Raw genomic sequence first — 14133 nt, 5'->3', positions numbered from 1 at the left:
GCACTTGCAACATTTACAAATACAGAAGAAAGAAAGAAAGAAGAAGAACAAATACAGACAAAAATGCTCATAAAATAAAAACTACTGGGCCTATCCGAATAAAATTTTTATGGGACCAATTCGACACCATCCCGCATCGAACAAAAAAGAATCACGTAAATCGGTTCAGAAACCTCGGAGTAATCGGTGTACATACATATAAAAAAACATACCGGCCGAATTGATAACCTCCTCCTTTTTTTGAAGTCGGTTAAAAACATTTTATACGGATGTTTGTTTTATGTAGGTATTTATAGGTGTGTATAAATTTAATAACATCATTATAACAAATGCGTATTATAAAATTCATATGTTCGTCAGGGGTCATGACATCAGAATGCCGTCATCTTTTAAGAACTAGTTCTCAGTATATTGGTTACTCAATACATAATTTAGTGAATATAAAATAAAGTTATCAGAGGTCCTTAAATAATTGATATTATTCATGATAATTCAATCAAGGAATCTAACCTACTCCTTATAAAACAAAGTAGCTTCCCGCTGTCTGTCACTAAGACCTTTAAAACTTCGTAACGTAATGTGATCTGGTATTTTTTTTAGATAGATAAATAAGTACATACTTTGGCAAGTGGAACTGCGTGCTTACTACTAGTAGGTACCTATGTTATAAACTTGATTATTTAGGTAGAGTGAAATAAAATTACATCAAATGTAGTGTGTAAAAAAATAGTAGCAGTAAGATCGTCATCATCACATTTGTTCAGGCAAGATTACGCTAACACCTAATATAAAAGTCAAGATACAAGTCAAACATGTCGAATGGTAGATTTTTTGAACTTTTTCAGAAAACATATAAAAACAATATAACTACATCACACAAGATCTATATATGTACAATTATTGTAAAGGAAATTGTTGGAAATCTTTATTTTAATCACAGCTAAGTAAGTCATAAATATAAGTTCCCTCATTCCTCGACCAAATTTATACATATCATAAATTCCTATGATAATGCCATACATATGCGAACTCGTTTAACGAGGTATGTTAAAGATTTGTTTCTTAGTTTATTTTTATATGTAATTTTCCATTAATTATTTTGATGATTTTTTATTGGGTTTATTCGTTTTTAATTAATCATTTGTAATTGTAGGTATCAATATTATTAATTCGATCGATTCTTAATTAAAATTTATTAATTTTTTCTAAGTGAATGAATGTTTCACTTCAATTCGGTTTTCAATTGAATACTTTCGTTAAAAAGAAAAAACGACGTGTGGCACTCGGGGACTGCCCGACTTCCGCGGCCGCGGTAAAGCTATTGCATGCTATGCCTTCAAGTCACACCTCCGCCCGTCGGAGTGGGGAGTTTAAGGTTTTTTCGTTACGGAATTTCTCGATTCGGTCTCCGCGCTCAAGGCCCGCGATAGAAGCTATGCAATAGCTTAAAAAAAACTTATATAAGAACCTTCTTCGTTTCAGAATGTTAAAAATGACGCATTAGATTTGATTTACGTTCACAGTACACTAGATACATTTGAATAATTACCAAACAGAGTTATCTCATACTTTCTTCAGTGACGCAATTTGCATAACAATAGGGAAAAGTGAATTAATTGATCCAGTATTTTCCTCTATCGAAAGCAGTCTTCCGGTATCTCGTGGGATCAGGAAACCGGTGTAATAAGCTCTTGGAAAAGCGGAAAATTATTAGAAAAATTTTAATCACATGTGTTAGTTAACGATTAGGTCGGTGCCTTTGTAGAATTGTGTCAAGCTGAGAAAGCTGGGTTGTTTTATTGGTTGAATTGTAAAGGTATTAGAAATGTAAGGAGTGGTAGAAAATTCTGGAAGGGAGATACTCTGTCAATTAAACGACATATTACTCTCTGCTTGTCAGATCTTTTCTCATGAGAACGTGTTGTTATATTTTATCGTTAACTTTTCTAGCTTTCCAACCGCGGCTTCGCCCGCTTCGTCTAAAACCTAACAAATTATATACCTAATAAAACCTTCCCCTAGAATCACTATCTATTAAAATAAACCGAATCAAAATACGTTGCAATAAGCGACTTTGTCTTGATACGTGATACCTACTATGTAGTGATACGTTAAAAAAAAATTAATGTAGCAATTTCTTCAATCAATTATGAACATTCTATCACCAAAGTTTCTTTATTTCTTAGTAAAATTGGTTACATTCCTTTATCCCGATTCAACTAGGCCGGAGGGGCTATTAGGTACTATATAATAATAATAATCTGCTATATCGTCTATTCTGTTGAGGTATCAAGGCATATTATTTGATCGTTATTTAGAGGATAATTATGTGGTTTAGATTCGAGCTGCATATCTTGAGGTTAAGGCCAAGATGTGTTGGTTCATGGTTCTTATACTATAATGGAATGTTTTGTTTAGATTATGAAGGTAATTGTTTGATAAATGCAGTTCAATGAGAACAATTTCATGGAAAATAATTGGGTATCTACTTAACTGATTTATTTTAAAATACGAGTAGGTATAATCAATTCCAACCTAATGTGTGACCACATTATGCTTAAAAATTATAGGTGCCCATTCATTGATTTATTAAACGAATTTACCATATTAGCGATATACCTACAACAATTTTTTTTTTATCAAAATGGTATGCGTGTTTTACGCAGTTACAATGATTTACGATAGATCTTTAACGTTATTAATTTTATGTTTTGAACCATGCCGTGACAGTCTGAGAACATTTTCGCGATATCGAACAAAGCAAGGACGCAATAATAACTTTCACGCGTATGCATTCATCCAAATTGCTTTTAAAAATAGGCCCAAGGATATAAGAAACACGTCGTAAAGTGCCATTAATTTATTGTACGTGCTTACTTTCCAAGTCTGCTGACCTCTAAAATAAGTGACATAGAAAATCATTTTTAACGTTGCTGTACGTGTGTTTATGTTTATTATTGTTTAGCTTATTGTCACAAAGATGTAAGTACGTAATAAGTACAAATGAGTCTCGTTATTTGTAAGGTAATGTACCTATTCACTATTTTTGCGAAGACGGTTATTCTAAATTAAGTTCTACCTGAATTTGCTACTTATGATAAAAATAATTGCTTATGTGTATTCTTACCTTAGTAGTGGTCTGCATTTGAAGGAAGGTGGCAATTCCAGCTCGCACCCGGTTTTTCACACCCCGGATAGTTCCTTTCGAGCTCTTTATGGTGGAAGGCGTTTCCTCATTTTTAAAGTCCTTTATACCAGCAAAATATTCCATGTCCGACACTTCAGGACACTCACTTTTAACACTAACACTATGCACAGACACGTCATCGAACTGTTTTTCATTAAGGTGAAAATCGTAAAACTTGTCCGTATCGAAATAATGGCTGCTGTAACAAATTTGCTCCTCTTTCATTTTGTCTATTTTTTTCCTTTCTTCATACGTAGTCTCGCTAATAAGCGGCGCTTTGTTTTGGTTCGTTGCGGAGGAGTCGGCGCCGTTTTTCTTTAGCTCGTTATTAAACTGCGAAACCAATAGGAACGACGTCAGCTGTGCACTTTCTTTCGGAACATTAGCATCCTCATCAATATTCTGGCTAGCGTCCCTTTGACGCTCTTGATCACTTTCAATGTCGACTGTTGCGAGTTTCGCCGAGCGGTCTCTAATGTCTTGCAACAAACCTTGCGGTAGAAAGCTGTCTTTATTGTTCACTTTAGCGAACGTTTGCATGGAAGGCTCGGGCGATTGTTTCTTTTTGCTCGCCTCTTCGATGTGACTTTCCTCGGCATGCACGCTCCCATTCAGCTCGCTACTGTTAAGCGAGTCGCACGATATGTTCGAGTCGTTATCTTCAAAATCTAATTCACCCTGATTTCTTGTGGAGCTAATGACTGTGACGGATACGGATTTCTTGGAAGAGCTCGATTTGAACGACTTCTTTTTTGGTAGCGGCGGCGGCGTGCCGTCAAGGTCACTGCATGTGCCCGAATCCAATGTGTCGCTCGGCGAGCACTGGCCGCTAGACAATATCATGTTGGTCATCGGATTCACGTACGGATTACAGTTAATGTACGGTGCTTTGTCAACCTTGCTTAGATCTTCGCTCTCTAGTATTTTTGGTCGATTTTCCTCTACGTTGAGCAGGACTAGGCTGTTGTTTTTCTTGTTGGTATCGTTGATCTTGAATGTGTCGAAGTCGACGTCACTCTTCAGGTGTACGCTCGATATCTTGGGCGCTTTGGGTTTGTCTGCATCGGTGTTGATTCTGATGGTGACAACGTGCGGGCCGTTAGCAGCGAGTGCGTCTGAGCTAGGCGTGCTCGCGGGTCCGTTTGACTGGGTCGCCGCAACGAATACCGTTGCAGATGGAGCCTTAGAATTAAGGACAAGCGAGTGCATCGAACTTAGAGAGTCCATGTCGGCACGGCTATCAGTGAATCCGTTCACTCTGAGCTTAGCATCGTCGTTGGTAATTTGTGTAAAAGTAGTCGAGCCGGGCCTCTGCATTGCTTTTGGCGGCAGAGGGGGGATGTATTCGACGCTCGGCCGGGATGTAACCTCCTCCATCGTGATTGTTTAATGAACCGGCATAATTAGTAACGGGTTCTACTGTTTATTCGAGTCAGGTGCGTCGGATTAGATACTCGATGTATAAGGCATAATAGTTCCGGTGCGAATGTGGGTCTATAATCCGCACGGCTGGCCTGTATTTCTTGTTGTTTATTTGTACCTGCAAAGAGAGAGTCATCAATGAATATTGTTATAGGAGATGAGTGATAAAATTGCTTTAGAAAGTTAAACGTTACATTTTTCCTTTAGTTCCAGTGTTTAATGTTTACAACACATGCTTGAAACAGCATATGTACTTAGATATTCTTTTACTTATTAATGTAATTAAATTCATACTCAATACGATTCAATTCTAGGTCAACGCAATTAATTCAAAAATAATGTACTGCATATTTGTTCCTAATTTAACAAATTACATAATTGATAATTATAAACAGTTTAACACGTACCTATTTAAACTTATACTAAAATGAATTATATAAAAAACATTGTAGTGAATGGTCGGAAGTGTTTTGTGTGAATATACAAAATTTTTGCATCGGCGCATAAAATAAAAAGTTTTATGTAATAATATAAAATAATATCTACTACTGTTTGCATAAATAGGTAATAAAACAAGTGCTATTATTATGTAACTAGCTTCCGCCCGCGACTCCGTCCGCGCGGATGTCGGTCTTCGCGTGGATGGTTATTTCTCCATTTTGAGTACCTCTGTCAATAACATCTTATAAATATCTATTGGACCCAATTCCCAAATACGGCTAGGCCTATAATAATACGCAACGTGTGTTCGCGGTTCTACGGAACAACGTCTATGGATAAAACTGAAAAATTAAGATTAACTTTTTTCTACGTATTTTTCCAGGATAAAAAGTATCCTATTTTACGCCCAGGATAATAAGGTATAATTATACCAAGTTTCATCGAAATCGAACCGCTAGTTTTCACGTGATGCCTTCACATACAGACAGACAGACAGACAGACAGACAGACAGACAGACAGACAGACAGACAAAAATTTTTTTAATCACATATTTGGGTTTGGTATCGATCCAGTAACACCCCCTGCTATTTATTTTTTCAATATTTTCAATGTACAGAATTGACCCTTCTACAGATTTATTATATGTATAGATAGATTCATAGCATTTCAACAAAGGTATGTTCTGTATAAAATTTATACCCTAGGTATAAAATATACATTCAATATTTCATATTGAACATGTTTGTTTGTAAAACAACAAATTGTTATATCTAGTATTTTATCGTATTTAACTTGCTAAGTCCTGACTATATTTTTTGAGCATTTCAGTTTTAGAATAAGGCATTGATAGATAGCGTACCTAAAGCTTATTGGTGGAGCTTGCATTGCAATCAATCAATGCAAGTAGGTAACCTAATTTTTTAAAAGTAGGTAGGTAACTATGTAGGTTTCTACGTAGGTAGGTTGGTAGGTATATATTCATTCAACTGTAAACAACAACAAATTTATATAATCATACTAAAATGCTTACCGTGTCCAATAAAGTTAAAAGTTTGAAGCATTTAATGTTTTGTAATAAAATCGTAACCGATTGCAATGACTTTTGAACCGCTTATTTGTAAATTACGCAAAATATTACGAGTAGCTTCATCTGAATTATACCTTGATATAACCGCAATGTCATAATGGATACGTTGGGACTAAAGAAGAGTCTATTGGGGCTTTAATCGAAATTTATTAAGACTTAACTCTGCTAGTTGTGTGGTTTGTTATAGAAAAACTAAAGTAGGTTCTGAAAATTCTATATGTATAAATGTATTATATTATGATTATGTCAAATTCATTGGATTTGATATCTCCTGGAGATTCGATTACGAGGTACCTAATTAAAAAAATATATTGTTAAAGTAAGAATAAACAAAATTTTGTTTTAATTTAGTTCCGAGTAATTTTTCTAACGATGAATCATGTCTTCGAATCGAAGAATTTGATTTAGAAAAATAATGGCTGAAAGCTTGCTGAAAGGATATTATCGTCTTTGTTCCAAGATTTCTGTTTTTTGATTGTTCCAAATATTTCCAAATAAATGTATCTAATGTGAGAAAAATTAACGGAGCGGAAATGAACGTTTATCATTTGAAACATCTTAATGTTGATTATGAATTATTCATTCATTGGAAACTTATGGAGACGTGACGGTTATAATGCACTTTCTCTAGTTTGTCAATTATCTATTAATGCTCAATAATTGAGAGAAGATACGTACATTTTAACGATTGCTTCTAGTGACCGCGTTTCCCGCGCTGAGATATCGAAATCTCTAGAAACTAGTCGATATGCTTTGACTCATGCAGGAAGATGAAAAATGGCTGGTTGAATAGTTCTATATTGCGTTTAAAATAAAGATATGACAGGCAAACAATATGTGCATTGAAAAATTGACTGGTGGAGGGGTTATAATTTTAATCCAAACATAAAGAATTTGATAAAAGAAGTTTAGAAGCGCTTTAGTCTTCATTTGTTTTTGATCGGCTATGAAGGGCTCGGGTTTACGTATACCTACATATTAGGAGAAAAAAAAACATTATAAATACCTACATTGATTAATTATTATAAACAATGTGATATGTCAGGACTCTTAAATACAGTATGACGTCTACTAAAAGGCATTATTTAATCTATTTGAATGTGAATTGTTTGTAGTCGTGACTTTGTTGGTTGACTATGATATTTACGACTTTATCGAAAATTATTTCAGGAAATAAACTACGAATTGTCATTTGTTTGTTGATGGACCTTTTTCAATCTAAGTTATTTTAGTGCGAATTTTAAACAAGTTATGTGTCTTAACTGTCTTAACAATAATAAATTAATATAATTCATGTTTTTGACCTTTTTAAAACTGATTTACATGACATGTATAATATTATCGCTGGATAAACAAAAATGAAAAAACCCAAAGGTCGCGTATTTTTCGAGACTCGTAATTTATGTGCCTAAGTCATGTTTTGAATGATTAATTCAGTATATAAATTGATGTTAAACGCACGTTGCTTACTAAATTATGTTCTAGTTATTTTTTCTCAGCTTTTTAAGGTAAGTCATACTCATAGAAAATTTCCTATCATACCTACGTCAAGGGAGTTTTTGTTTCAATTTAAAATTCAAAATTATCGTTTTTATAACGCCCATAAAACATTCTCGGAGAAAAAATGGTACCTACATACAGTTAAAAAAGTATTTCCTCTTGAGAGTTTCATTAAGTAGGTAGATAGATAGATAATTATATAATTGTACATTTTGTATTCAATAAAAAAATCAAGAAACACTCCTGTCGCAATACGAAAAGTATATGGGCGTATACCAATAAATATTTAATACCTATAGTCGAGCCAATTTAATAGGCAACATTTGACGTCTATCAATTTTATGTTCGAAGAGAGGTAACCTGCTTAAAAACATCGATTAAAGTGTATTAATCGATACGGATTTGAAACATTTGTCAATCGAATTTATTAACTTATGATGATTTTTATTGACAAGTAATCAATGCAATCGATTCTAGATATCAGATTTCGATTTTTAGAGTAACGTCTCTAGTATTTAAAAAGAAAAAAAGGTTTATTGACACAAAATTGTAGCGACGTCAGTTCTTCAATTCAGAAATTGTTTATTATGTTTAGGATGGTTTATCAGTAAAATGAAATATTAAAATAACTTGTATCGGTCATTATAATTATAAATATGTAATCGTAATTGAAAAAAGTTAAGCAAATGTGCAGTTCTAACAAAACGAAATATCATGTTATTCTATGTCGTCGTTACTAGGTTACGTTGTTGAATTTTGTTGAACTGTCAAATGTTGCCTATTAAAATGGCTCTACTATATAGTGAAAGTAACAATTGTCAATAAACAAGATGACTGTTACGTAAAAGTGAAGCCTACGCTATGGTAATAAGCGTCGAATTAGTTTAACTGGTTGCCCAATTATGACGGTTATGTCACAGAGGCAATTTGATAGACTTGAAGCTCATTATTCCTAATTTAGATAATAATTATTTACCTACCATTTTCTTCTCGATCGTTCTAGAATTCGATTGTATTGGCTAAGTTTCGATTGTATTGGCTCAATTTACTATTGTTCACGTCTAATAAGGCTTCTGTAATATTATCTTATTATTAATTTAGCACATTCGATGATTTTTGTTAAAAAATTTCATTATTTACCTACTTCTTATTTCAAGTGGCACCTCCCGATCCCAGTGAGGACGGATTCTGCCTTTTATTAACTGAAAATGTGTTATAAATAATTATACCTAGATTATTGACAAAAAATCTGCCTATATTTTTGAAATCAAGCTTTTGAAATTAAGCAGAGTTTCAATTGAACACTTCTATACCCCTTGTCTTATTACGGGTCATATTGTACCCCATACTGGGTCTAACTTCCAAGGAAGTGTCACGTATCACACATAAAGCACGCGACCTCACGCTTAGCCATTATATTAGCATATCCACGTCCATTTGCAAATTTATTAATACTAATTAGTAGCAAGGAATGCGGCTAGTGGCGTAGTTATTTGAACAATGTAGGTACTTTTGTTGTAAGAAATAGTAAATGCCGGTCAAGTGCGAGCCGACTTGTACGAGCAGAGGTTACCTTATCCGTCATTAAAATTTAATTAATACCTATCGGTTAAGTGTAAATCGGGACAAAACAGAAGCACGGCTACGTATAAAAATGTCTGGTGCTTATTTACTCTTTCTTTGCATGAAACTTCATAGTTCAAAGTTAATGCGCTATCTTTACCCACATACCTATACGTTTTTATCGATTTCTTCCGTAAACTTTATTTATTCAGATAAGTGACCCATTTGTATAACCTAAAAAAGGTGAGATATGACTAAAATTCACACGGTCTAAAGATAAACAAAAAAAATTGGGTCAAATGATCATTTGAAATTATTTTTATCAGATAACCAATTGAAATGACATAAGACATAATATAAATAAGTCATAAGAATTTTTGTGTCCAATTTTAAAGGCGATTTTTACAATAGGTATGTATTTGAATAGCTTAGGCTTTAGGTCACATATTTAATTTGATTTTATATAAAGAGCTTATTAACATACCTTATTATTTTACAAAAGATAAGTACCTATTTGTATAATAATTCTACACAGGACTCAGGAGTCCGGCCTACACTTTTCTCAAAACATATCATAACTGCATTATTCGACCTCTAAAACTATCATCCTCATATCTAATGATGGCACAAGAATGTTCTACGTAATATATCTATGATTACTGTTATGAGATTATAATCATTTTGGCCTTTTAAACCCGCCATTTGCACAAAAGTCAACCTGTCAAGTCAAGGTCGCATAGAATCAATGGAAAAAATACGAGAATAAAATTGTATCTCTTTAGGAATGCTAATGAAAGAGGTATGAAGGACTTTGGTGTTGTTTTTAAATATAATTTCGTATCTATTTATGGATGAAAATGCGTATTTGAGTTAATGATAGGACATGGTTGTATTCAGCAACGATTTCCGAACGAAGCTTTCGATGCCAATGTTGACTTACAAAGATATTTTTTTTGTTAGATTTAAACCATTCCTATTTATAAATTTCATGCTTGGAGTTAGTTAACATTTATAATAGAAATATGATCTCAAAATTACCTTACCGATCGGAAAGTCGTTTCAAAGTCATACGAAACTACAAATGCTGAAATATGTGAAATAATATTTTAAGTATTATTAGCACACTAAAAACTTTCTAGTATATCCTTAATTGTAGTGTTTATTTAGAAGATGTTTTGTTAAACAATTTCACAGATCATGTTTCTACATAGCACTTAACGAGATGGTTTGACGCTTTCGAAGATAAATCTATGAATATTATGTTTCACCAGAATAGGTTTAAACCTACGAGTTATGCTTTTATCGATAATTATCTTCTAAATATAAATACATAGTATAAAACAAAGTCGCTTTCTCTGTCCCTATGTCCCTTTGTAAAATTTAAAACTACGCAACGGATTTTGATGCGGTTTTTTTTAATAGATAAGAGTGATTCAAGAGGAAGGTTTTAGTATATAATTTATTAGGTTTTAGACAAAGCGGGCGGTAAGCTAGTCTAAAATATATAAATAGTAATTAATAAGATATTTAACTTAAGGGACATTTCGCAATCTTATCCTGAACTATAGAAAAATACACTGCATCCGAATAGATATTCATTATAAATAAATTTTAAGCATTGACTTTACAAATTCGAAGGTTGTTACATTTTTTCACAATCCTTGTGCCATATTTCCTATTTTGGTTATAGAATACTGCGCCAATAAAGGCATTAATATTAGTCATTAAATTTAATTAAAGAGTTGGTATGTAAGTATGAATAATACCTACACAGAATAATAGCTATACTTCGCGAGTGTACTATCATTTAATATAGATCTTCAATTTTTGTCCGACTTTATTCTAATTGTCGCATAATTAAAACACCTGTTTCTAAATTATAATTAAGATTATGTTTGAATTAATTACGTGTTTTTATTTTACACGCGATCACCTTGACAATTGTGTCCTAATTTGTAAATATTCGGATGATTTATTTAGCACCCAATCAAACATTTTCGTCAATGAACTTTAAATGTTAAGTATAATTAAAAATAATAACGATTGCAATTTGTAACTTTGATGTTTGAGTGATAAATCTTTATCGAAATGGGTCATAAATCATTTTAAATAAATAATGATTTATTTATTCAAAATATTGTTTCTTTTTGGGATGCGAGAAGGTATAATAAATATATTGATTCCTCAAATTTTGCAGCCTTGGACTTATATGACTACAATTATAATATTATACATTGTTATGTAATTTACTAATTACACTGACGTAACTTAGTTACACATAGGTATCTCGAATAAAATCGCAAGACATTTTACTAATAATAACAGCAATGACTTTCCAAGCCTGCTCTAAATTCCCATTAAAGAGTTATTGGTCAAGTTTCAACGGATGGACAGACGGATCGGACAAGTTTCTTTACATAGTTAGGCGTTAGCTCAGTTTCTATCGCTTTTATTTTTATATGGCTTAGAAACGTTAGGACAAGGACACATGAATGACTTCATTCAAAGAGATGGGATATTGCGGTTTCTAACTGTTTGTATTGGTTTTTACGTAGTACGGTGTTCTGGAACATTTTATACTGAATTCTATTACTGAAGACGACTAAGTTCACGGTTACTTATTGAAAATTACTTGAATAAACGGTACTTATTTATTTCGTCATAATTGATCAGAAAAATAAGAATTTAACGTTAATACCAAAGAATCTATACTAAAAGAGTTTGTTTGAACGCACTAATCTCAGGAACTACTGATACTGATACCGATTTGAAAAATCATTTCGGTGTTAGATAGCCCATTTATCGAATAAGGCTATAGGCAATAATCATCACGCTAATGCCAACACGAGCGGAAGAATGCGTGTAAAACCGCGGGACACAGCTAGTAGACAATAATACCATTATAGTCTCTCGTACTTATTTATTTCTTAATAGCACTATGTGGAAGCAATTTGGGTTATAAATCGATAGTGGACATTACTTTAGTGCCGTTATATAATATGACCTTTGCAGGTGCAAAGTTGAACAATAAATTTAGATGCCAATTTGTATATAACAATTTATTAGAATTTTACAATGCTCATAAATCTGGGATGCAAAATTTTAATTCAATATCTCAAACTAGTAATAATTTTAGTTAGGTATGTATTAATATTTACTGCGATGCTTTTTAGGGTTTCTTGTTCATAGGATGTACAAAATAAAAATAACAGAAAAAAAAGATCAGATAAAAAAATCACGTACCTGCTACATTAATTTCATATTTACCTACTTATAAAATAGAGATTATAATAATCATGGAAAAGCTATATCCCATTCCTAGAAAAATTTATTACTAGACATCGGATTATATGCATTTGCATATTTGCATATGCAAATGCATAAAACTCTCTAATTACGGCGTTAGTGCATATTTTAGCCTTTTTCCCCAATCGTGCATATTTCGTGCATAAATCGTTAAGTAGCGGGAGTTTTGATTGGTCGACTAACCTTTATTAGCCAATCAGAACGCTCAGCGAGTAATCAAACCCTATTTTGGCATGGTAAAATGGCAAAAAATTACGAAATGGGCTCCATTTTAAGTAAATTTTGAGCCATTCAAAATAGGGCTAGATTACCCTTTTGGGGCTAAAAACGTAAAACACGGGTTGAATTCCAAAAAAGGGCTAGATTTAGCCCGGAAAGGGTTAAGGTGGCAACACTGGGCTCGCGGGTGACAAACGTCACAAATTTGCGCTCGAAAATTTGATAAAAATGCTTAATTATATATTGGCACAAAAACTATACTCAATTTCAAGAAAATTTCAATGTTTTTGTACAATCTTTGATTTAAATATATAAAAATAATAAAGGTTTTTTTGATTTTTATGTGCATATTTTAGGCATATCAGTCGTTTTTAGTGCATATTTGCATGCATATTTTGGCATTTTGTTAGTGCATATAATCCGATCTCTATTTATTACTCTAGTTTCTTTCGAGATAGTTTAGGAATTGTTTGCTGAAGATTTATGTGAAAGAAAACTTCATTAAAAAGTACTTATCTACGAAAAAAATAAAAGTTATAAACTGAATTGATATAAAAATAAACAAACCGAATTGATATAAAAATCGATCGCATCTTCGTTATTAGTTGTAGTTACTCATTGGAAGGAAAGCAGGTGGTTCTTTTTATAGACATTAAAACAAATTCTTACATCATAGTTAGATAATAATAAGTGAAAGAGATTCACGCCTGTCTCTATTAACATATCGCTTATATTACATTTTTATTATGACATGTAAATAGTTCGTTGATTTATTTGTTTTTATATTAATTGGCAATTAAATTGCTAATTTAGTACCGTTTTAGACTTAATGGCAGGTATTTATTAAGATTAAAGCTTGACTATTTGGCATTTTATTTTAAGTACTTATTTGTTTTATTATTTTTATTTTTTAGGAGTCAATGATACAATGAGACTTTGGTATGTAATTCAATAGATAATATAAATAATAAGAACACAACGTTATTAATTTTTATTTAAATATGATAGTAATCTATTTATTTTTATTATTTCACATAAAAACCAGTCAGGAGTATTTTACAGATAATTGATTACCATTTTTTTTTTTTTTTTTTTTTATTCAAAGACTGTTCAGGCATTTGACCGCGATCTCGCCTGATGTTAAGCGCAGATGCGGTCCACTCAGTTAGCATGCCTGATCAGAGAGGTATAGCCTATTCACTTTTTTCTTAAATAAATCCAAATTGTACTCATTGGGAAACACAGTAGGAGGAAGGGAATTCCACTCCTTCGCAGTTCTGATCAGAAAACCATACCTAAAAAGTAACTTAGGTGTAATAAAAAATAGTAAGTAGGTAACTATAACTCACGTTTCTAAGATATAAGCTATTGTCTTGATCTTCCCTCTGAGTGACCACTGAATATCCT

At 32.6% G+C, this 14133-nt stretch overlaps 1 protein-coding gene across 1 annotated transcript in view; it reads right to left on the bottom strand.

The window, feature by feature from the left end:
- The window catches only part of LOC123701195 (glutaredoxin domain-containing cysteine-rich protein CG31559-like), a 69719-nt gene that overhangs the window by 33995 nt on the left and 21591 nt on the right, over nucleotides 1-14133 (bottom strand). The window contains exons 2-3 of the mRNA XM_045648592.1: nucleotides 14076-14131; nucleotides 3128-4727 (exon numbers count right to left, since the gene is read on the bottom strand). Of these exons, the coding sequence (XP_045504548.1) occupies nucleotides 3128-4564 (1437 nt within the window). The 5' untranslated portion in view covers nucleotides 4565-4727; nucleotides 14076-14131. The remainder of the gene's footprint in view (nucleotides 1-3127; nucleotides 4728-14075; nucleotides 14132-14133) is intronic.

The sequence above is a fragment of the Colias croceus genome, chromosome 21 (assembly GCF_905220415.1).
Source record: "Colias croceus chromosome 21, ilColCroc2.1".
Classification (NCBI taxonomy): domain Eukaryota; kingdom Metazoa; phylum Arthropoda; class Insecta; order Lepidoptera; family Pieridae; genus Colias; species Colias croceus.
The sequence above is the reverse complement of the archived record's forward strand: the minus strand, read 5'-3'. Positions and strand labels throughout refer to the sequence as shown.